Raw genomic sequence first — 25700 nt, forward strand, 5'->3', positions numbered from 1 at the left:
CTGTGCGAGAATGCAGTAAACCCAAGTGAATGCAACAACATCACCAAGGCACAAGTATTCAAAGGGAACGTGCAGTGGAAGGTAGCATGTTGCTATCTTTAAGAATTCATTTTCAGAGCATCCTAAAGAAGTCTGAGTAGTAGTGTACGTGGTATAAAACCAAAAAACAGCAGGAAAGTGAAAAACAAATGTCCAGAAGTGTGAGAATTTTTTAAGTGAATATCCTGAAAGTAATGAATCTCTGTTCAATGTCAGACCCAAGCGGGGAAAATTCCCTTAACCCTTCACATCCATCTCTCTGAAGAATGATCTGGCTGTCTAAATTGTAAAGGATTTTGACAAAGATTTCAGAGTCACCCCCCCCCCCCCATATAACTGTTCTTCCCTTCCCCTCAAATCCAAATGGTCAGGTTGCATCTCAGGTGGGTCTGTGTTAAGCATCTCACCTGTTTGACACCATATTCAAAAGCCTTCTGGGCTAGTCGGCCAGGCCCCTCCACAGTTTTTCCATCATCATTTGGGCCCCAGCTTGCACTGTAAATATCCACATGTCCGGGGTTGAATCCTATTGAACTGGCCTCAATAGCATCGGTCACAATGCCATCTAGCATTCTTATGCCTGAGCAGTAAAAAAACAGTATGTTGATGTCAGTGTGTACATGTCAAAAGGCACAATGTTCTTAGTATTCACATTTTGAATGGACTCTCAAAAGAGCCACAAACAGGGTAACCACTGGGTGTCCCAAATGCCCGTGACCCAGCTGCTAACACCAGAGAAGGAAGGTTCAAGTCACCACCTCCATAAGCTTTCTCCTCTGCCCATTAGAGAGAGCTGGAAGTACTGTGCAGACAATCCTGATTGATTATTTGTCCCACTTAAGGTTGTATTCCCAGTAATACCCCTGAGGTAGAGAGGGCACGGCATGGTTGGATGAGAGGAAGTGGTCATGGGTGTTGCTGATTATAAAATATCTTAGTTTTCCCCTTCTTCCACCACTCAATGACAGGACAGCTTTCAGAAAGATCCGTAAAAGTGCCCTCTTTCACGGCAGCACCATTAATGGCTGTGCCCAGCCTGCACCATACAAAGGACCCTGTACAGAAACCTTGAAGCTTGAAAAGATCTACACACAATAGGAAACAAATAGGGAAAGAACACTTGTTTCTAAGCAGTGATTAAAAATAACCTGGAGGCCATTCTTTAATGTGTTTCTTAAGAAACATTTTCAAGAAACAAGCTTCCTTTTCTTCTAAATAATCTCAAGGATGAAATCATTGCCATGGATGTTACTCCTGAGGGGGTATCATTTTTCATCAGGAGAAGGTAGACGCTGAGCTCTTGGTGCTTTCCAGCAGGCTCATGACGTTAAGAGCCAGGAAGGCAAACACAATTTAGACAGGTACAGGCAGTTACCTGCTTATTCCTGACTTCAGAGTAATAATGCAATGGAGCGCACAGACTTATATTTTCACACTATTATTTACGTGTAACAAAGGTTTAAAAAAAAAAGCATGTGATTGACACCAAAGTTATAGTCACATTTGTAAAAGAAATTGTTTAAAAATTCATTTGGGGCTACAGCAGTGAAGTAATGACAGAAAGAAAAAAAATCACTGGGCTTGGAATCAGAAGTTTTGTTTTTCAGTTCTACATGGCCACAAACTATCTTTTGTGATCTTGAGAAACTTGCTTCTGATTCCTTTTCTATAAAATGAAGGGATCAGATGATTCTCTCACAATCTGTAGGTACCTAGTTCATTGTGCCTTAAAAAGTGAATTCATACTGTAGGTGATTACATCATTTGTGCTTCTGCCTTTGTTTAATTTACCATGGCAATTTGAAGATGCTAGTATCAAAGGGTCAGGAATGATCCTTAAAATCTAAAAGTGTGCTGTATGAGTGAGGGATGCATTATATATACCAAGATGTATATTTATTTGGGTTCTCAAAAGGAATACATAACCAAACTCAAGGTGTATTCATGTATAATTTAATGGGGTTTTACTGTATTACATGTTCTACAATTGACCTTTTTTATTATTATAGTTTTTGAAAACTAAACTAAAAGTCTGTAGCATAACTGTGAAATCCTGAGGTGGGGATAGTGTAAAAAGGAGAGACAAGTGTTATATTCTCTGTTAGCTCCTGCAGATCCACTCTCCACCCATCTCCACGGGAGCACAGACTATGTCAAAGAGCTCCCTTGACCTCCACCTTCCCATTGAGTCAAGCCAAGTGAATACACCTGCAGGAGGTTGGGAGGTGAGAGGAAAAGTGAGGGATCCCTCCTTGTCTAGAAGTAGCTCCCTGTTGTACTCAAGGCCATGGCTCCTGCCCATTGGCTCTCTCTTATGGCCTCAGTGCTCTCTCCAGTTTCCATTGACCTCTCCTTCCCCAGGCTCCTCTAGACCTAAGGACGGTAACATCCGCCTACATCTGCTAGTCTCTTGTTGATTTCCTTTAACCCTCATAAACAGTTCCTTTATTAAATTGTCCTCAATACCCTGACGGAGTTTACCATATGTTTCCCGTAAGGACTCTGAAACAACCAGAGATTCAAAATTCTTACTGTCAAAAATAACCATTGGCTTCTTAATATAACAGGTATGTATTCTTTTTTACTTTCTAAACTTTTTTTTGTTTTTGCTATGAAGTGAAGAACTACAGAATTGAGAGGCAGAGAAAGACTTTGCCTAAATTTATCTCCTCCAAGCACTCGATAACAAACCCATTCAAATCAGAACATGTACAAAATTAGATTTGGTTCAAAAACTATCCAATATTTCCATTTTTTTTTTCCCCCACAAACATGTATGGGCTACATTCAGCTATCCATGTTCTAGGAGTTACAGATCCATCGACTTGCTTGCAAGTCACCCTCTCAAGTCCCGCAGCTAATTTTGCATGGGATTTATTTCTTCCCTGGTCATTGAAAAGCAAAGCCCCACCCTAGTTACACTGGATGATGCAAGCCTCAAACTAAAGTGCTAAACCACAGAAACAATCCTCCGTTTTACCTCCAACTTTGGAATCGTATGCAATTCCGACCCCACACTTGTGATTATTTGCTTGCATGGCAATTTCTCCTGCACATCTGGTCCCGTGTCTGAGGATTAAAAAATAAGAATTATAAAACATAAATAAGAACCAAATATTTATTTTGTTCATGAATTCATGGTACATGGGTATATTAGCCTTCTGTCAGTCTTGTTGCTGGTTTTCTTCACATCAGTATTATATGAAGTTTATGTTCAGATTAAGGGCACAGGTACTGGAGCCAGACTATGCGAATTTAAATTCTGCCTTCGGCCACTAACTAGTCATGTGATCTTGGGTCAGTTACTTCACTTCAAAGAGTTGTTGTGAAGAACACCTGATATTGTGCGTAGGGTAGAACAGTGACTGATATATAGTAAGAACTCAGTGTTAACTCTTGATACTATAATGCACAACTCTGACTCTTTCAGAAAGTGTTTCAAAGAAATTGCTTCCACTCCACACTTTTTGTTAGTGAAGTAACTCCTCATTTTGCTCCCTAGTGGCTACATTGGAGTAGATTATCCCAGACCTGGAAACCCGATGGCATAGTGGTTAAGAGTTTGGCTGCTAACCAAAAGGTCAGCAGTTCGAATCCACCAGGCCCTCCTTGAAAATGGTATAGGGCAGTTCTACTCTGTCCTCTAGGGTCATTATGAGTCGAATCAACTCGATGGCAACGGGTTTGGTTTGGTTTTGGCTTGGCCCTAGTAGGAAACACTCGCTAGGGCAAAGTTCCCACTCAGGTCCTCCTCCCCTTGCTTATTCCATCCTCTAACCATACACCAGACTAAAAGATTTGAGGGCCTCCTGGTACCAAGTGGAGTTTGAGATTTTAACAAGGCACTGCAAGATAACTGGGAGACCAGGGTGCTTTTATAACTCTGACTGGGACTGAGAGCCTGAACAAGACTGGTTTTGCAATCAGACAAAGAGGGTAATTTATAATTTCAGAATATTTGGGGGAAAATATTCATCATACAACACACCAAATTCCACCATTAAAATATCAATTCTGAAATTCTGGCAATAATAATTGTCTTTTCCCATCACTATCCTGATCTCAGGAGGGCCAATAAGTCAAGAGCACATTAATACGAATTTTTTTGTTTCATGTTTTTTTCCATTGTGGAAGCATCTGGGCACAGTGTGAAGGCTGTTGGTGGCTTGGAGGAGCCATTGACGATATATGCCGACAAAGAGGAAAAGAGAGGAAGGGTCAGCTTGAGAAACTCTGTTGGCCAGCTACTGTTAGACACTATTACACTGGCTATTAATTTAGGCTTGCATGAAATATAAAAATTCTAAATTGACTGAGTCATTCAAAATAGATTCTGTTTCACTTTTCTTTTTTCCTGAAGTACAAAAAAATGATTTCCTGGTCTCCTTCCCCTAAATGACATTCCTGCTCCTTTGTGTTAATACTGAATAGGAATCCTAAGTCAGAGCAATATAATTGTCATTAATTCAAGGTCTTCTGCCATGCAGCAGGTATCTGCTTCGTTTTGTCTGCTAGAATTTTTCTCTTTTGGGAAGCGACCCTCCTTCACTTCCTGTGATTCTCTCAGTCGTGGTGCTTCTCCTCCCACAGTGCTTTCAAGGACTGATGCATATTCTGGGGAAGAGAATTAAACTCTTACTCAGGAATCTCGAGCTTTAAGTACCATGTGAGCCATGTGAAAATTGGTGCTAGACAAGATTCTCTTTGAGAATGAAACTAAGTGGAGGGGAGACACACGAGAGGGTGGAGAGAGAGTGGTTGATATCCTGATGGCAAATTATTTGAACTCCTGGATCTTGTGATGCCTGAAACCAGAGCATTTCTTGGGTGAATTAAAAAAAAAAAAAAAAATTAAATCCCCATCTTACTTCAGCTTTAACAGGATTCTATTACTAGCAAATGAAACTTTTCTGACCAACACACCCATTCTCTAGAAAGGCACCCACATCTCATGCTTCCTTGATGGATTTACCCTCTTTCCCTTTGTAGAAGGAGAAATTCAGTCATCATCCTCTGGGAAATGTGTCCTAGAAGTCACCACTGCCTATATTCCCATTGACACACAATGGGAGACAAGGCCCAGGATAGCCAAAAAATTCAGTGCCATCTCCAGCCTGAGCCAACAGAATTAACCTGTTGGCAGACATCGTCAGTATTGTGCCTCTGTCCAAAAAGTGATTTAATATGACACCACCTATTATTTATCCCATTGTGTACTAAGGACTGACTATTTTCTAATGAAAGTTGTGGTAATATCATGGTACAAATATGAGTTGATAATTTTTCCTCCTTTTATCCTTACTTCCCACCTCCATACCTTGAGAAAAAAGGAAGACTTTATCAAAGTGGTTCTATGTCATTCTTTATAGATCTGCAGTTCTTTTTCTTTCCTTAAGTCAAGCACTGATAGAAAAGAACCCTCTATTATTTTAGAACAATGGTGGTAACTGGCATTTAAACAAATAGAATTTTTTAAAAATTATCCCACAAGATAGTTTAAAGACTACTATTATTATGGTTAAAATATCCTTGTCACACATGTTATTTAGCTAGAAAAATCATCCATAATTGGTGTTGAAATACTGAATACAGATTTATGCCAGCTTAACAGTAAGAGCTACCTGCGCTTTTAAGGTTTCACTATTTAGTGAGTCCTCTTTTGATTTGTAGAGGAGCATTCAAATGCTGCTCTCATTAATCTCATTTACATAGTAATAAAGAACAGCAGCAACACAGATAGTTTGGAGAGATAAAGCCCTTGGAATTGGGGGATAATAGGTCTCCAATTGCTATAAAAAGTCCAAGATAAAATGAAGTCATTCATTTTCCAGGCATAAGGGATTTATTTCTGACAACATACTAGCAGGGTAACTCTAATTTTTATTACACCTGGTAAAAGATAGGGATGCTACCTTTTTGGCTGATAGTCAAGAGGACTCTGAGTGATAGTTGCTTATTGTGTCATTTTCAAATAGCAGATTCTGAATTGGCTCAGAGAATTGTCTGGGCTTCTGTTCCTATTGGATGATATTATTCTTGTCGTGCTGATTTCTCACTGAAGGAAGGGTCTACCTCAGTTGCTAAATGAGAAACCTAGATAATTGTCATCATCTTTGTCATTGTCATCATCATCATTCTCATCATCATAGCAAACACTTATTTAACTTTTTCTATGTACCAGGTACTGTCCAAATCATTTACATATATAAACTCCTTTAATCCCTCAATGAGATGGATTGACACAGTGGCCGTAACGATGGGCTCAAACATAGCAACGATTGTGACGATAGTGCAGGACAGGGTTTGTTCTGTTGTACGTAGTGTCACTACAAGTTGGAACCGACTCATTGACACCTAACAATAACGACAATAATCTTCATAATCACCCAATGGAGTAAATACTATTGCTATCCCTTTTAAATAGATGATAAAGCCAAGGCATAAAAAAGTTAAGTAATTGCTCAAGGTCATTCAACTATTAAGTGGCAGATCTAAGATTTGTTCTAACTCTGGCTCCGAAGTCTGTGCTCTTAACTGTATGGCTGTAGCACATTAACTGTTATGTGGAGCTTCCATGGCAGGTTACACTTTGAAGCTCAGAGTTTTCAGGAACAAAATAAATTTCGTTATATGGGCTGCTTCCTTAGAGTATGGCAGTTCCCTGAATTGGGGGAAATGTGGCTATTAAAAATGCTGTGAGATTCCTCCTTTTTTGAGAGAGAAGATGGAGGTCTGAGCCCCACCCAGCCTCCCGCTCCCGCCCCCTGACCTCAACACTTATGAATAGAGAAACTCTACAGAGTATCACTTCAGATATTCACCTATCACGCAGCCACCACACAAGTTATCACCCAGGGTAACACTGCCCTGGGAAGAGGTTGACACCTCCAGTTAACAGTCTCCTCAGCTGTTCCTATGTGGCTGACAACAAATTTCCTTCTCAGCCTTGACCAAGGGGATGGATTGACAGTAAGTGGTTTTATGTCCATTTTAATTAGAGTGCGCCTTTCTTCCTACACTTTCACTTATTTCCTCAGGAAGTTCCTTTCAGAAAAATAGGGAGCAGGTGTCTTATAACCCATTTTAGGAGGAGAGGGAAATACAGGCAGAGAGAGGTAAGTGATTTCCCCAAGACCAACCTCTATCCTGGTATTTGGCAGAACCATGACTACAGCCAGGCTAAAATTACAAGGCCTGTGTTCCAAAAGAGCAGATGTTCCTGTTGGTTCTACACCGCCCTGGCTCAGAAATATGTCTGGGGCCCTGATATAAGCTCCTGAGACGTTCCTACTTTCCTCCAAGGGTACCCCATCCAGTGTTTCCTGCTGTGTTGTTACTGGAATGTTCCAACCTCAAGGAGGTGCTTAAGGCTAACCTCTCACTCCAACACTTGAAGAAATTAATGGTACTGAAAGAAGCAATATTTTTGAACTCTCCACAAGCTTCCCTCTTCTCTCCAAGGAAAAATTATACACCCAGAAGTTGAGGACAAGTCAAGGTACCCCAGCATCCCTTCTTGAGTTCTGATTGGCCTTCTGGAAGGAGAACCATCCAAGGAAAGAAACAACTTTAAGTCAATACTGTGCCAGCCACATGGGAGTTCTAAGAGCAAGAGAGAGAGGACTTGGTTGACCCAAGTTGGTTGGTTGGTTAATAGTCCGAGAGAGGGCCACCCACAGAGACAAGGGAAGCACTTTACATGACATTCGTGAAGAGCTTTTAGTTGCTTTGCTCTTTTCATCCCCGTACCTAAGCACCAAGCCCTAATTTTGATCTTAGCTTTGATCTATTTTGGTGCAAGTCTCTTCTGGGTGGAGCAAATGAAGAGGAAAATTTGAAGGTCTCCTTGAAGTCTGTGAGGAATTTCACTATGAACAAAGATGAAATCTCACATGAGCTTAGATGCTTTGAGGTCATGGGCTTGGAGGGTGAAGTTTCTTTGGGGCTGGCAAAGAACGTTAAAAACAGTTTCTTGCCTCTGAATCTTTCTTTGACCTCTGAGACCTTCTTTGACTTTGGAAGATCTGTCTTTTGGCTTCCCTCATCACTCTGTGGCTGCTACAAAAAGATAGCTAATTTGGGAGTCAGATGCTGTCCCCTTACTCTTCGCTTTGGCTTTATTATACCCAGCAGGAACTCTGGAGCAGGCTGCTAACCAGTCCAGTGCCCTGGAGACTGTCTTGAATTTGGGGCAGATGTCAGGGTGTATTTCTCTTGTCTGTTGTCTGAATGCTCTTCTGGGGGAACTGGTGAGCGTGGTTGTAGCCACCACAGGAAGTTGTGGCAGATTTGTTATCTTGGTCATCTATATTTCTTTTCATGACTTTAAGCCTATTGTTAATATTGAAAATTTTCATAGAGGAATTGGTGTATGGAGGGTGTGGCTCAAGGTTTTTATTCTTTATGTCCCGAATATTCTTTCTAATGTTATAACTATTTCAGTAACACTTGACAGGGAGAATTTCATAACATAAGAAGAAGGTTTAATTGAAATGTGGCTCTATAAACAAAAGGAGTATAAAAATAGAAGATTTTGTTTTAAAAATAACCAAATATTGTGATAGGGATGATATGCATTAGCATTTTCTGAAAGCTAAATGTGCATCACATTTATACTATAATTTTCTCAAATAAGATAGAAGCATTTTAGAGCACTTCATTTCCAAAAACCCACGTTTACTCACTTGTTCTCATTTGTGGGATCATATCGGGGAAATGGATCATGGTCATTATCATTAAAATCATAGCTAGCCTCTGGATCCTAAAGAGACAACAGAAATAACACTGTAGCATCATCATAAAAGCAGCACTTCCCAAGTTCTCTAACCCTACCCTGTTCCCATTCTGGACAACACCTCAAAAGCCTGCAATTTAAGGTGCCTGGCGGAGTCGCTGATCATTTATTACATCCATAAACCAGGCAGAGCTGGTGAACACAGCAAAGTGAGCCAGCATCCAGTTCTCAGTGAATGTTACTGAACCTATAGCTCATGGAAGCGCTTAGGATATTAGAGCTAGAAGGAATCAGAGCTTACTTAGTTCAACGGCCTCATTTCTACGGTGACAAATTTAGGCCCAGAGTAGTTAAAGGACTTAACAAAGGCCATAGAGTTAGCGACACTTTGACACTCATTATCTTATTAATCTTGGTGCAAAAAGGTGGTTGAGGGATGGGCTCAGGTATACTGTGATCTACTTCAGCCCCTCCAGGTACCCTAAATAAACATGTAATTTAAGTAGAGAGTGTGTTTGAAATTCAAGACAGGCTTTCAGGTCCACCACCTTTTCCAACCAGGTTGCTACACTTACACATCTCTCACATAGGAATTCTATCACTACTACTGCTATTTCTTGGTATTTCCCTTATCTTTCAATAATTGCTACTTTCTACCCTGTGCTAATCTTTTTCATGCCTTCTTCTCCTTTGCTCCTTAGATTTGTACCATAGCTGGTACATCTTGGATGGGTAGTAAGAGTGAGAGAGATAAAAGACAATCTTAAAGAAAGAACATCCACACCCCTGATCTAAAGAGCTAAGATATATTATGGGGAACTTCATAAACAATTGCACAAGTAGTTTTCATTTATTTATTTTCCAGTTTCTAGTAAACTTTTCCTTTCTCAGCTTCGCATTTTTGCACTGTGTGAAGTAGACTTCAACTTTGCATGGAGGGAAACATATTTTTGCAAGTTCACAGCGTCAGAGATACTGACCCTTAAGGAGTGTGAGAAGCAAGACTATAAAAATGGTCTCAGGCACTGGGCTTGATTTGATTGCCTTAATGCCCCAAAGACTGAGTGGCTCAGAACCTGAATGGGTCTAATAATTTAGAGGATTTTTGTGACTTCTCCCACCCCCACCAAAAAAAAAAAACATGTGTTTGTGTAATCCGTGGTCCCACTAAATTCTTTCAATGCCCACTGGTACAAAACAAGTTCACATGGGCTGGCAGAAGTGTGAGGGAAGGGATGAATGAAGCCTTGGCTTTTCATCACCAGAGCCAAGGTCAGAGCAGCCTACTGTTTGAAGGAAAGGAAATCCCTAATTATGTGTCTGTGTAGAGAGCTCCCTCAGTCACAGTTATGGGAAAACCCAGACTCACATAATTGGCATAGATGTCTGTGTGATTCCACTCCAAGCCATCATCCAGTACAGTGATAACAACTCCTTTGCCCGTGATGCCTTTTTGCCACACAGGTATCACATGGAGGTCCAGCTTGGGCAAAGCTGCCGTCATCCTGGTATCTTGCTATGGAAAGAAAAGCAAAGAAACATTAGTGAAGTCGTGATTTGCTTGCTGCAAAATGAGAACTTAAGCTCTAACTTGGAGATCCATGTTTCCTTTTCCTGGGGTCACTCTACCATTCAGAAGAGGCAATTAAAACTAAAAATTTTACCTAACAAATCAAAGTTAAATGTGGGGGCAAGTGAATCATCACTGCTCTTTTCCCAACTGTTCCAATGGAAAATCACTTGAAAAGATGAATTACTCTGTGCCCCTTCTCTTTGAACTGTGTAGCTTCAAAGAAGTTTATCCCTAATTTTCTTTCATTTATAATGACATTCTCAAGCTTTTCATCTGCTGAAACATTATTTGATGTCCCATGAGGCTATCTCCCCCCCAATCTTGACCCTCCATTGCTGCATTGAGTTCACTTTGTATTGTCTTGTGCATGGTCATTCTCAGATTTTTTTTTTAACTTTTTTTTAAAAAAGAAAACAGAACCTAGAGTATCCAGGACTTGCCTATTTCCAGTTATGAGTGTTTTAAGGAGTAAGTACCTGTCAGAAGAGATTGGGGTTTTCTTTTTCAGATTTTTTTTTTTTTTTTTTGGATTTTCCAATTGGTAGGACTGTAGGAAAGCAGAGCCATGCAGCAAGGGAATACAGATAAGAGAACATTGCCAAGTGTGTGAGACACAAAAGAGTGCCAGGGACTTGGTGAAGGGGTCAGTAATCAATTTATAAATAACGCTAATCAAAAGTGTCAATGAGTAGACTGACCTGTTGTTGATGCTCCTCAGAAAGAGGTATGGAAAAACAAGGACTTACCAAGCCACTGTGAAGCTGAATCACAGGAAGCTGGAAACCACACACAGATTATTGGCCAGCGCCAGAGAAGAAGGCCTCTGTGTCAGTCACAAGAGCAATTATAGAATGTGGTTGTTAAGACCATGGCCTCTGGAGCCATGAATTATGGCCCCACCACTAATAGCTGTGTGATCTTGGCAAATTATTCAACTTGCCATTGCCTCTGTTTCTTCACGTAAATGGGTGTAACTGTTGTATCTACAACATAAGGTTGTTGTGAGGAACACTAAGAATACTATTTGGCACATAGAATTCTAAGTAAATGCGTAAAAAGTGTTAGCTAATGAGTCTCTTCTGCTGCAATGAGCAAGTACTACTTACATTAAGATAATATCAAGAGGAATTGATATCCATTCCCATCCATTATGTAACAAGAGTATCTGAACCTTAGCTCTTGGCTGTCATGAAAAATTATCTTTTTTAATATTCTTAACAGCCAACACTTCTATTAACACGTGTTGTTGCTATAGAGTCTTAATAGTAAAACAGAAGAGAAAACGCCCCGCAGGCCACCAATAACACTTATAATTTCTCCATTCAGTACTCATACACCAATAAGGATTTGGTAACTACCTTAAACGCAGAATGGTTTGAAGTCTAGACACCTGCAAATAGACTCTTCTTGTGTTCCTTCCTTTAGGTTAGTTCAGACATTCTCACCTATAGCATGTAAGAATTGCCACTCAAGGCTGTATGTACTGAACCAGGTACACTGTACTCTGTGAGTTATTTAAAGGGTTCTCAAGAGTAACTTTGACCAAATGTGACTTTTGCCATAAGTCCTGTTTTTGGAACCCCTAACCTGCAAGATAAGTTATGACTCTTCTGCACTTACTCCAGATAAACTTAAGAGGGCAAAGAGGCAAAACCCCTTCTCTCATAACAGCTAAAGATCTGTGGTTCAGACTCCCTCATTCAGAAACACAGAAGATTTAGATCATGGAAGGTCCCATCAGCCCTCATCTCCAGGTAACATAGCCCTCTGCTAAATTTTCATTTTAAAAATCCATTTTGCAGATGTAACAATAGAAAGAACTCAAGTTCTGTAGGCACTTACCAAGTACCACTGCTGGTTCCACATCGGATCATTGAAGAGATTTAATGCTGAATCTTTTAGAGCTGTACGTTTACTTCTATCTTTTTCATACTGTTGCTCAGCCCATATCACCTACAAGGATTTTTACAGCAAGAAAACCAATGGTCAAATAGCCACCTCTATGTAATCACCCTTCTTTTAACTACCTCAGGTACCCTCCCAATCAGAGTTCCGGCAGCTCCACAATCAATGTTTTTGTTTGACTGCAGATCAAATTTGAAGCTCAGTGAGAAAAAGGTATTGCCCACTGGGGAGACAAACATTCCCTCTATTACAGTAAAGTGTACCTTTAGGAGGAGGAGAAGCAATCAATGAAGTGATTATTTGCTCAAATTATTTACACTGTGGTAACAGTAGAAGTAAAAGTTTAGCCTACTTCATAAGCAAATGGATCACGTTGTGTTGTTGCAGTTAGGTGTCTTTGAGCCTATTCCAACTCACAGCGACTCCACATACAACAGAACAGCACACTGCCGGATCTTGCATCACCCTCACAATCGTTGCTGTTTGAGCCCATTGTTGCAGCTACTGTGCTAATGCATCTCTTTGAGGGTCTTCCTCTTTTTCGCTGACGCTCTACTTTACCAAACATACTGTCCTTCTTTAGGGGTTGTCCCCCTCTAATAACATGCCCAAAGTACATAAGACAAAGTCTTGCCATCCTTGCTTCTAAGGAGCATTCTGGCTTACTTCTTCCAAGACAGATTTCTTTCTTCTTCTGGCAGTCCATAGTGTATATTCAGTATTCCTCACCAACACCATAATTCTAAGGCACCAATTCTTCAGTCTTCCTTATTTATTGTCCAGCTTTTGCATACATATGAGGCAATTGAAAATATCATGGCTTAGGTCAGGCACACCTTAGTCCTCAAAGTGACATCTTTGCTTTTTAACACCTTAAAGAGGTCTTCTGCAGCAGATTTGCCCAATGCAATACAGTGTTTGATTTCTTGACTGCTGCTTCTATGGACGTTGACTGTGGATCCAACTAAAATGAAATCCTTGACAGCTTCAATATTTTCTCCATTTATCATGATGTTGCTTATTGGTCCAGTTGTGAGGTTTTTTGTTTTCTTTATGTTGAGGTGTAATCCATAATGAAGGCTGTAGTCTTTGATCTTCATCAGTAAGTGCTTCAAGTCCTCTTCGCTTTAAGCAAGCAAGGTTGTGTCATCGGCATACTGCGGATTGTTAATGAGTCTTCCTCCAATCCTGATGCCACGTTCTTCTTCTTAGTCCAGCTTCTTGGATTATCTGTTCAGCATACAGATTGAATAAGTATGGGGAAAGGATACAACCCGGACACACATGTTTCCTGACTTTAAACCATGCCGTATCCCCTTGTTTTCTGTTCAAATGACTGCCTCTTGGTCTATGTACAGGTTCCATGTGAGCACAATTAAGTGTTCTGGAATTCCCACTGTTTGCAATGTTATCCATAATTTGTTATGGTCTACAAAATCGAATGCCTTTGTGTAGTCAATAAAACACAAGTCAATAAAACATCTTTCTGGTATTCTATGCTTTCAGCCAAGATACATCTGACATCAGCAATGATATCCCTTGTTCCACATCCTCTTCTGAATCCAGCTTGAATTTCTGGCAGTTCCTTGTTGATATACTGCTGCAACCGTTTTTGAATTAACTTCAGCAAAATTTTACTTGTGTGTGATATTAATGATATTGTTCGATAATTTCTGCATTCTGTTTGATAATCTTTCTTTGGAATAGACGCAAATATGGATCTCTTCCAGTTGGTTGGCCAGATAGCTGTCTTCCAAATTTTTTAGCATAGAAGGGTGAGCACTTCCAGTGCTGCATCTATTTGTTGAAACATCTCGGTTTGTATTCCATCAATTCCTGGAGCTTTGTTTTTCACCAATGCCCATAATACCCATTTTCGCATTGAAGTTCTAGGGCTTGATAGCTGAATATTTATCCATTTTCATTGAATAAGTCAATATCTGAGAGATCCTAGACACTGCTGTTATGGTGTTCTTACAGCTTAATTTCTCTTTCTTTACACAAAAATGGTAGAGATTGCAAATGTTACACAAGCTAAGAAAGGTGCTGTGTCTTTGCAGATTCAAAACTCTGGTTCCTCTGTGTGCCAAAGCTTCCTGCTTGAGAGTATTTAATATGTGAAACAGATCCAGGGTGATGAATGAACACTACTGACCATGCACACTTACCATTAATTCAGCTTCATGTATTATGCAAAGAAATCTGACAATGTGAATATTACCTGCCCCATATTTATGGCATAATCCTATTATACTTGAGGCACTGAGAGGGTAAAGGGCCACCTTGTGGTTATAACTGCTATGAGGCAATGCCAATCTCTTATTTTGCTAGGCGACATGACCATTTCCTCTCCAAAACACATCCTCTCTGTTGTATACATGATGACAGTCCAGTGTGTAGTGGGATATTGCTAATGTGAGAGTATTCATGAATCAGATCCAAAAATAAAAACTGAAAATTAATTTGCAGCTAAAGAATAAAACCATCCACTAAGACTCCTGAATTTTCAATTAGAAAATGTACTGCAGACCTATTATAAACATTAGGAGGGACTTAAGAGCTAGAAATTAGTCACTACAATTTATTTTTAAAGTGCCTTTATTTCAAACTTAATTGTTTTGGCCTAAAATACTCCAATGCTTTGAATTCACTGACTGTCATCTGAGTTGATCTTGTGGAAGGTGGCTGCAAAGGAAAAAGCACTAATCTTCAGGGGAGAGGGTCACTTATGTTTGGAGACTTCATTAATAGATTTGTAAAGATAGCCTATCAGTGCATTTCAGAGGGCTAATTTAAAAGAATATTATGCCTCAGCCAAAAAAAGAGCAATAAAATTAAAATCAAGGGTAATTTTTTTAAATGGAATATTAGAAGAGGAACTCTGCCATCTGATCACATAAACAACCAATTGTAGGAAACAGTGTTATGATTAATGTCATTAACTCAGAAGCCCATATTAATCTCTAGAAGAGCAGACCAAATAGAACAGAGAAAACTGGTGGTCTTTCTAGTATGTATATAATAGGTATTATGCACTTAATTGTAAATAATCTTTTTGATCCAGAAGGAGCATTAAAGATCATCTACTGCAGCCTTCCACTGCAAGCTTCTATGGGTTCCAGGAATTTTTTCCTAGAATAAAATTATTCTAAGGGTAATTTCTCTTAGGATTATGTAGACTTATTTGGTAGAAGGCTATGTTAGAGAGTAAATTCTTAGCTCTTCCTCATTAGGTCTTGTGATTCCCCCTAAAATCAACTATCAAGGAGACATATAAAGAATAGAATTGGGACATCAGTTAATTTTAGGGAAATATTTTGAATAATAATAACAGGTATGCTCCATTCTGTCTGATTTTCTCTTACAGAGTTGAGAAGGGAGGTCAGTCTGATTTCCTTGTGCATTAATGCCTGGCATGCACTGAGACAGAGAAGAAAATCTCTCTTGGTTTGTCCAAGGACTAAGTCTAGTCACAATGCTAGAAGCTGTCGTACTTTTCAGAGCCCACATACAATAAGCCATCTGCCTTGACGTGGGGCGGGGAAGACCTCACTGGACAAGAAACATACAATGTAAGTTTCAGAGCCTCTGATTTTGTCTCCCAAATCTAGCCAGAATTTGACTAACACCTAGCAATGAGCGTGTTATAGCTGCGTGTTGCTGTCCATGGTCCTGATACAACATTCTTTGTCTAGACGTGGTTGTTTCTCTTATTTCTGGACACTGGTGACCCAGGTCTAATCTTTCCCTCATAATTTGCCTTCTTCTTTTTAAAATTTTCTATCGGTTGTGAACAACAACAACAAAAACCCCAGAATATTATTTCACAGGCCTCATGAATTTCGTGTACTGCCAACAGTTCTATCACCTTTCTGTCATTTACACTTCCCCCTCCCCGGAAAACTGAGAGGATATATTCTCTCTCCCACCCAAACCTGTTGCCATTAAGTCAATCCCAACTCATAGCGACCCTATAGGACAGAGTAGAACTGCCCTATACGGTTTTCAGGGAGGACCTGGTGTATTAGAACTGCCGACCTTTGGGTTAGCAGCTGTAGCTCTTAACCAGTATGCCACCAGGGTTTCCTCCCTCCCACCACGTTTCCATAATTCCCTAGTGTGTTCTCAGCAACAGGATTCATATATACAGAAGCAGGCCAAGCAGGAAAAGTTTCCACTAGTATGGTATCTGCAACATTCTTGAGAAAAGGCAACATTGTGTCTGCAAATAGCAATTCTCCCAACATAATCAATGTTTTCTATTGATATGTAAACTGGTTTGAAAATAGATCTCAAAAAGCAATAGGTATATTAAATATGTATTCAAATGGTCCCCATCCTATTTATCTATATTCATTCTAGGCATTTCCTGCTTTTGCCTAATCATTGACTCTGCACACAAACCAGGATGGAAAAGAATCAAATGCTTTGGGTCAAATAAATGCAATGATTACAGAAACATTTATTTCATGCAGACATAGATTTAGAACTTTAGCATAAACACTAGTTCCCTCTATAACCAAACCAAATAGAAATAATAGAATGTTTTTTCAGTCCCACTGAAATGTTATTGAAAGCAAGGTTCATATATTTCTATGGCATCCCCACATTGGCTATTGAAGAGTTTGGTACATAATAGGTACATAATAAAAGGCTGTTGATTGATTGTATTGTCAACATTTTCATTAGTGCTGCCACCTGGTTTTCAATATTCACTTTATGCTCTTACACTGGATTTGTGAGCCAGTATATATATATATATATACATATATACTACTAACCAGTATACACACACACACATATATATACAGGTAGCTCCGACTTACAACAGAGTTCTGTTCCAACAACTCCGTCTTAAGTCGGTTCTGATGTAAGTTGGATACCTCTTTTTTTCTTTTTTAGTTTTCATTATTATTGCCTTTTATTATTGGTATCTTTACAAATCCGATCTTTATTTGCTATGGGGGTTGGAAACATTACATATAAACATCTGCCAGAATGATAATATCAGCAAATTACATGCTGCAATACTGTATGTGGTACATATTACTAATGATAAGATGCACAAAAAAAAAACCACTGTTGTAAGTGTTGTTCATCATAAATTGGGGCCTACTTGTACATGTATATATTTCAGTTTAGTTGGCTCAACCAATGTAGTCCAATCTTATTATTATATGCAATTATGATCCTATGGAAAGGAACACTATGGATAAATAGTTATTATCATAACAAAGGAATCATATTTACAAAGTGCTTTTGCTCTTGTTGGAAATCATAAAGAAAGCAGATAAGTCAGGGTACTGGTTCAAAGACAAATGCACAGCACTTACTCGAACATCATCAGATAATCTTTTAGTGATGTGAAGGGCACTCCTTCGAGACCTTCGAGGATGGTTTTTATGTTTGAATAAGTAGTGATTTTCAAGAGATCCAATCTAGAAAAGAAGATAATAAAATAAAAATTCACTTTCCAAAAGAAGTATGCATGGGCTAGTTTGAAATGCAGCTAAAGGCAGGTGACTTTTACTAAACCCATTCCTAAACCTGAAGTTACCTTTTTTTCTTCATGAGAAAGACAGTGATAGATGCCTTCCCTATTTTGTCAGTGCTGAATGAAATGACACTCAGGATATTATCGCTTGGGCTCACAGTGTATTTGAGAAGTTGGTGGTTCTTCTGTTTTACACCTTTTAGAGGAACTACATTTGATTTTTTTTTTTTTGTAACAATGTTGTGTATGTAGGCATTTCTCAAAAAAATACCAATTTAATCAAATGTATCCTGTCAGAGAACAATAATTTATGGAAAGCAACCAAACTCCTTGAGTACTGTATATGACCAGTGCCACATTCAGCTAAAGCAATTAATTGTTGTTATAAAATGTAGTTACTGAATCCATGGTGATAATAATTATCAGCTACTAATGGTGACCATTTGATTCTCCTCTAGTTCAAGGCTTTTGAGATAGGGCGGGCTTGCCACAGTTAGGACAGGTGTTTCACCTTAGGGTGTGCATACTTCTCTGGGAGACTATCGATATCTTTAGTCTATTAGAACCATTTTCATTATTATTTTAAGCTAGTGTTCCTTTATTCAAAATAGTACTTAACTCGAATCTACCACGTCCTCTAAATACCCTGTATTTCCTTAATAAAGATACAAACAGTTGACAATGGATTATTTAAGAAGAAGCAGGTTGTTTAAATTGGTGATTCTCATCATCTAGAACAATTTTTAATAAAGATGCTTGGGCCCTACCCCAAGCCTACTGTGTCTTAGGGTGTGAATCTGCTATAAGCTCTAGATGGAGTTGGTGACAGAAGTCAGTAGCCATAGGAAAAGATCACCAGTGTTTAGCTTTGTCTCTGCTTTCGACTAGTTTTGCTTTTGGTCATTTCATTAATCTGAGCTTTGTCCGTAGGCCATAGAGATTCTGTGATAATGATGCTAGGTTAGCGTAAACAAGGGAGGAAATAAGTAGACCCAAGAAAGCATTAATTGTCTTTCAGAAAAAAATATTGTTTTTAAATTTTTTATTACTATGCTATTTTTCACTAGAAATGGCTAGAGAAAATATAGCATATGCAAATAATATGCAAATATGAATGCCCTCCCCCACTTTTTTTTTTTAAAGCTTCTTGTGGCCATGCCATCATTTCTCTGAAGATCCTAGCAAGAATACTGATTTATTGTTTTTTAGCTTGGGGATTTATGTTTGTTTATTTTGAAAAGCAATTCCCCCATTGAGTGGTCCAGCTTTGGATGTGGGTCTGAGGCTAATAGGTGAGAAAAGAAAGAAGGATTTAATGTTTGCTTTCTCCCTTAATCCTTTCCTATGTAATTACCAGTGATAGTTAGCCTTTCAGTAGTTGCCCAAGGGATAAAGGATTAAATTTTCATTCCCCACCCCCATAGGACACACAAGGTTTCCATGATGCCCACCACGCCCACCAGTACAGCGCCATCTGCTCTTCCCTCTCCCTTTAGGTACCAACAATTCCCAAAAATGACTCGCAGTTACCAGGCTAACTATTAAACTCCATTATGTCTCTTTCTCTTTCCCACAAGCTGTTCCCTATGCCTGCAGTACCTTTTCCAATCTCAATACGTCCTCCGGGCGACCTTTGAGTCTTTTCCCAAACCCTGTGCAAATGTTTCCTCCTTTGGGTAATCTTGTTTTCACCTCTCCCCAATCACCTTCCATCTTCATTTCTTCAATCAACAAATACTGAGATGTCAGGAGCAACTTCTACTACTACACAAATTACATCATTTGCTTCTAAGCCAGTCCCCTCTAGAGACCTGACTCTTTCTCCTCTTTCTCAGCCCCTAACACAGAGCCTGGCACAGATCAAGGGCTGGGCAAAAGCAAAATTCTAGGTCTGCACCTGGAACACCGGAAAGTCAATCTGTGTACTGGCTTTCCCTGACAGGCATTTCAAAGGCAGCTTGGCTCATAAAGTTGGAGAATGAAGCCTCTGGCAAAGGAAGGCGTCTTCCCTAGTGGATTCGATCTGAGGAATCGCCAACGCCCACACGGATTACTCATCCGTGACATTAGGAGTCTTTACCACCACCTCCAGAAAAAAACGCGCCAAAATGTTTTACAACTCCTTCCTCCCCCGCTTCGACGCACAACTACTTCCAAGGCAAAGGGTGGAGGTTTGGTTCTGAGCCAAGGAAAAGCTCTAGCTTGGATCTCACACCCCCCGGCGTCCCCTTGGTGTCGCCCAGCCAAACACCCGCTCTACTGCCTTCACCACACCCCGCGCAAAAGCTATTTATTAGCCCATCCCCCATTCGGACAGATTACAGTTTCCAGCACAAGCTGAAAACCCTGGGGAAGCGATTACGCACTTGACTGAGGAACAAGAAAGAAATAGATCCCTTCCCCGCAGTCAATTCAGGCGCTAGACCCTGCAGGGGGACTGGTCGAGCAAAGTTGTGAAGCTCGGACTTTGCAAGTTCCCTGTGAAATCCCAGAGCTCCACTGAAAGGTGTGGAGAGTTTGTCCCCGTGTGTTTCACCCACCTTTTCTCCCGCCGGCTCCCTAGGCTCTCCGCGGGCCCCCAGTCTCCCAGCCGCGAGTCTTGGCCGCTGGCGCTCTCCAAATGCCCTGGGCGTGCCACCAAAAGCTGCCCACGGACATCGCCAAGGCTGCCTGGTCCCTTGCATCAGGATTTGGATCTGATGCTGCCATATTGAAAAGAAGGAAACAGCCGGCTCCTGACGCAGACCGACTGGGTCTTGGGGGACAGAGCGCACCGCCTCTCCGGGAAGTGGGGGAGGGCATTTGCGTGGCGAAAGCCTGCGTGCATCTCAAGTTCCCTGAACAAGCATGCAGGGATCTTTCTTCTAAACCGCTCTGAAACAAGATTTCAATTCTAGAGCGGACAACCGCAAGAATAACCTCTATCCAGCTGCACCGGCTTTCTTCTGCCTGGCTGCTCCGAGCCCAAACAGTAACTAATGCAAGCTCTTTCTCTCTCCAAGCGTGCCTGGGGCGAGAGCTGGAGAAGCTCCTTGCTTTTTGTCACACTGGGCGCAGGGGAGTGCAACTGGAGCTCCCACCTGGGAGACCGTGCTCCGGTCCTGCCCGTCCCCTTGGGCCCCAGAAAGTTTCTTGAAAGTGCAAACTCTTACCTGACCCAAAAGGTCATAGCCCAGCTCCTCAGCTATGGCCGAGGCTGCCTCCGGTCCCCCGGAGATTTCCGCCGCCCATTCATTGACAAACTGCCTCTTTGCTCCCACACAGTTCAATGCGCACAAAGCGCAAAAGAGGGCTAAAGCAGTACCCTGCAGGGTCCAGGCTCTCAGCTCCATAGCTCACGCACTGGTTCGCACACAAGTGGGAAGGAGAGATAGAAGAGAGCCAAGGTAGGAGAAAAGCCAAAAAGACTCGCCTTTCCCACCCTGGGGCTCTGGACCACTTCTGGCTGCCGGTTGCTCTGAAGGGAGATAGGAGGCGCGAGCGAGGAGAGGCTGGGCGGCGGCGAGCGCTCAGTGAAGCGCTTTGGTCTCCCGGCTGAGTGGAGCCCCAGCTCTTGCGAGCCAGAATGGAAATGAGTGTTTACACGTCAAATCGACGAAAGCCATCTCTTGACGTCAGATCTACCTGGACTAAGATCTGGATGGTATTCCCGGCGGGGTGGAGAAGCGGCTAGAATAAGCAGCTAGGGATTAAGAAAAGGAAGGAATCGTTTTCTGAGATCAGTCGGCTCCCTGTCTGCCCTTAAATTCTGTAGCTATGAGAAACATCTTCACTTCTCAAAGTGAAGTGCCCCACTTGCATATAACTACTAACAACCAAAAGCTGGGAGTACAACACACTTTTCTCTCCCTTTTATCCCTTTTCTTTATATTTATTCGGTTCTCTCTCTCCTGTATGTGTGTGTTTGGGCGGGGGTAGGATCTTTATAATGGCCCTCTGGGTAACAGCATTTGCTATGAAGAGCAGGGTTCTTAGGTCTCCCAGTTGGACAGAGGCTGGGAGGACACAGAGAAGGAAGCTACTACTACCCAGATCCTGCTGTAAATCACCCAAGAAAATGAGTATCTCTCCAAGACAGTGTTAAAGCAATACTTTTTAAAATATATTTTTTAACCATTCAAACCACTTTAGTTTACAATTTTACTTCCTTTTCTCCCCTGTTTCTCACCCTTGGTAAAACAATATTTAAAATGCAGTTCCAGACATTGCAGAGCATAGTATCACCACCATGCTTACAGTGCTTATCTGAAAAATGATTAATTTATATTTTTTAAGCAGAAAAATATTCTATTTATTAATCAAGAGTATCTAAGGCTCCAAATGATGCTATGTTGCCTCAGGGTTGGGGGTGGGGGGCAGGTTTCATTAACCCTGAACTTTCCATTTTTTTCCCCCCGAGTGAGACTCTTACGTGTTCCACTGAAGCTGTGCCATTATTTTCCCATGGGACGCACGGTGTCTCTTTGTGGAAGAATCTCATCCCTTGGAAAGAGAATAAGCAAACCTGCAAATCAAACACCCAGAGGAAAACTAGTTCACAGTCTAGAATTCAGCACTGAGGATTGGACAGCGATACACGCGCGGCCACTTCCAAAGCCGTCCTTCCTCTGGGCACCAAGTACCGCCGCCCGTGTGCACCTGATCAGAACTAAACTGTTTCACTTTTGATCTGTTCCTTTTTCTCTTTTGAATAGCAAAATATAAAATCGACAGTAGAGAGGAATCGTGATTAGCCTCCTGATCGTGACTATTTGCGTCGAGCTCGCGGGAACGCGTTGGACTCAGCCCAGAAGTAAAATTGCAGTGAGGTGAAAAGGAGCGAATGCGTAGCGTCTGAGGAAGGTTTTTGGGTTTTTATCGTTGTTGCTGTTGTTGTTTTTAAGCTCCCAACCGCCGGAGGGCGCAGTCTGTTCTAAGAGACAGCGACAGACCGAGAGAGAAGAAGAAGAAGAAAACGGAGAAGATTGGGAAGAAAGCATAGGAGGATGTGAAGAAAGGGACCACGAGATGCTCCAGGAAGTGAATGACAAAGGACTTTGAGGAGGATGGAACGATGAGACTCAGTAGTAATAATTCTTCATTTGCCTTCATGTTTGGGCAAATATGGGCTGGACTGATAATTTCTTTAAGCGTAAGGCTTCTTAACAAACACAATGTTAGTAAGCCATATGATGCAGTTAAGTATTTTTACAATAATGTGAGTGAATCTCACATGGCATGTTGCAGAATGGGCTCAGGTCGATTGCTCCTCTGTCATCTCGGTAAATCCACATGTGTGAGTGTCGATGGCTTGGTAAGCTGTCCTTTTACCCCTTCACGCTTCGGCCTGAGTTGTGGTTTCAAGTTCCCCAGGCTGTTTCCTTCTTGCAACAGACAGATGCTAACTATATGGTAGTTACCCAAAGGAAACCCATGGCAATTGTTTAATAATGATAGGTATTATTAGAGCAAGAGCATATTTGCCCTTTTCTTCTTATTGTTCTAGAGAACCAGTTTGGCAGAGTGTTGGTAATAAGGCCAGTGTCTCATTAATGAGAAATTTCTCTTAAATGGAACACTATACATGCATGGAATAAACATCTGGTTGATAGTAGGGAAAACTAAATTATCAGTAAGAAGATAATAGCCCCATACACACAGTATGTATCAGTTATTTATTCTGAAATTGTCTAATTTTTAGCCTATGGATCTTATCTGTCACAACGTCTGGGATGCAGAAGACATGAATATTTGCCGTGGGTAGGGGTGAAAATGGATTTAGAATCCATCTTAACTTTTTCATATCAAGAGCTAGTCCCATCCTGTTATATGGATCATAACCACCATGCTCATCAGAGTCATATTTTATATCATGAATTGGAAGAGCCAATTATCACTCTTAACTTGGTTTTAATAGTATCTGATTTTCTGATTAATTTGTATAGAAAACAGGATAATTCAGAAACCAAAGAGGATTGTGTTTCTATTATGAATTATCAAGTGAGCTCATGCCTTCCAAGACTGTTCCACATGCCCAGTAACAGTTAATTATTTATTAGGTTTTCTTGGAGAGTAGTAAGAGCAAGTATAAGCAAGAAGTAAAAATATGTTTAGAGGAGATCTATAGACCGTCATATCTCTTAGTCTTAGAAAACCAATTTTTTAAACCTTTTGTTACTGTGAAATAAAACACATGTACACTCAAGTGCACAAAACAGTGTGCTCAATGATTTATCACGATGTGAACAGTGTCACTACTCAGGTCAAGAAAAAGAACATTGCTAGCCTTCCAGAATAATATTCCAAGGTTTGCAAGAGGCATAAAAGGAGTAAGGAAATAAGTTTAACATTTTTCATGTAAACTTATCCTTCTCCTGTGGGAAGAGAACTAAAAGCTATATATTAAGTCAAATATTTAATTAAACTGTAATTAAACTAAAGAAATTAGGTAGCAGAAAATATTATGGAGACAAACCTACCTATAGCAATGTTTCCCAACATAGGGATTGACACAGTAGCTGCAACAATGGACTCAAGCATAACAACGATTGTGAGGATAGTGCTGGACCAGCCAGTTTCATTCGGTTGTACATAGGGTTACTATGAGTTGGAACTGACGTGACGACATCTAACAACAACAACATATGGGACAAGGTGAAGAAATTCATTACATTTTCTTTATATGATATAAGAAAAATAAAATACATTTGGGGCAAAATATTATAATTGAATCTGAATAACTTTAAATTGAGAAATGTGAACATGCTTCCATCAACGTAACTTTTTATCTCAGGTTTTATGCTTGAAAGGCTATAGCCTATTTCTAATCAAGACATTTTAATGATAATCCTTTCAAGTTCTTGGTTGTTGCTATCAATGAGAAATTTTGTTTGCACATATGGGGAATGAAATTTTTGAAACCATTTTTACAACCATTCAAAAATTTGCAGCATTTGATTTTAAATGATTTAACAGCTCTTCTTTTTATTTCTTTGCCAAATTTACCATTGGAATTTCATATGATGAAGCAAATAGATATAAAATTCACCTAAATTTCATATGTCAAATATTATAAAATACTACTGAAATTCTAAATTAGAGAACATGCATATCTTTTAAAAAAAAGTCAGCGTGCACCTACTTTGCTGCAAATAGATAGAAGTATCTATAATATAGAGAAAGACTGCTCTCTGGACCACCATCTAAAGATATATCTGTCAGGAGCTCTTGATTGACTTTCCTATTATCATTCCTCCCATGGTGAAATTTCGATGAACATGCTATGTTACTTAAGCAACTAGAATATGAACTCTTCAAGCAACTCCATGATGGAAAGGGAAATGCTGGCAACAGGTTGCTGAAGTAGGTATCTGGGTGGTAGAGATGCTGCTTGGTTGAGCTCATTGCCTTGAGGCCAGAACAATGAATGCGAGGTGTTACCAGTCATGACTGGCTAATCGCCAACCTGATTGGTTCTTCTTCCAATCCAGGGTGAGAGAATAACAAAGCAAAGTTTCTGCACTGAAAGACTCTGAGAGTGATGAATAATTATGAGGAACTTTTGTTGAATGGATTAGAGAAGCACTTAAAATCTTGAATGTAACATAGATTTAAATTGAATTATTTAACATTGAAACCACGAGTACTATTTAGCTCCAGTTGCTGAAAGTGATTGGTCATTATTAGTGACAATGAATAATTAAGTACAGTTATATATAAATATTTATTTTTAAAATTTCTTTCTTTAGAACAGGTTCTTTTAAAATACACATTTACTAAGTAAGTTTTAGAGTATCCTTATTTCTGCTTCCACACAATGTTCCTGCTTCCTCTTTACTCTCAAACACTGCCATTTTCATATGGAAAATCCATTACATAATTGCTTTCTCTGCACTTCAAGTGTATTTTAGTATGAGAATTACACTCTCAGTATTGAAAAGGAACCTTAAAATTCATATAGTTCCTTATTTCTCGGA

The 25700-nt window shown here is 40.2% G+C and overlaps 1 protein-coding gene across 1 annotated transcript in view; it reads right to left on the bottom strand.

The window, feature by feature from the left end:
- Positions 1 to 21272, bottom strand: part of PCSK1 (proprotein convertase subtilisin/kexin type 1) — a 43631-nt gene extending 22359 nt beyond the window's left edge. Inside the window, exons 1-7 of the mRNA XM_004375040.1 lie at positions 20898 to 21272; positions 17585 to 17689; positions 12189 to 12299; positions 10143 to 10289; positions 8724 to 8800; positions 3020 to 3108; positions 447 to 619 (exon numbers count right to left, since the gene is read on the bottom strand). Coding sequence (XP_004375097.1) covers positions 447 to 619; positions 3020 to 3108; positions 8724 to 8800; positions 10143 to 10289; positions 12189 to 12299; positions 17585 to 17689; positions 20898 to 21077 — 882 coding nt within the window. The 5' untranslated portion in view covers positions 21078 to 21272. The remainder of the gene's footprint in view (positions 1 to 446; positions 620 to 3019; positions 3109 to 8723; positions 8801 to 10142; positions 10290 to 12188; positions 12300 to 17584; positions 17690 to 20897) is intronic.
- Between the last annotated feature and the right edge of the window lie 4428 nt (positions 21273 to 25700).

Source organism: Trichechus manatus, unplaced genomic scaffold (assembly GCF_000243295.1).
Source record: "Trichechus manatus latirostris isolate Lorelei unplaced genomic scaffold, TriManLat1.0 scaffold00032, whole genome shotgun sequence".
NCBI classification, from domain to species: domain Eukaryota; kingdom Metazoa; phylum Chordata; class Mammalia; order Sirenia; family Trichechidae; genus Trichechus; species Trichechus manatus.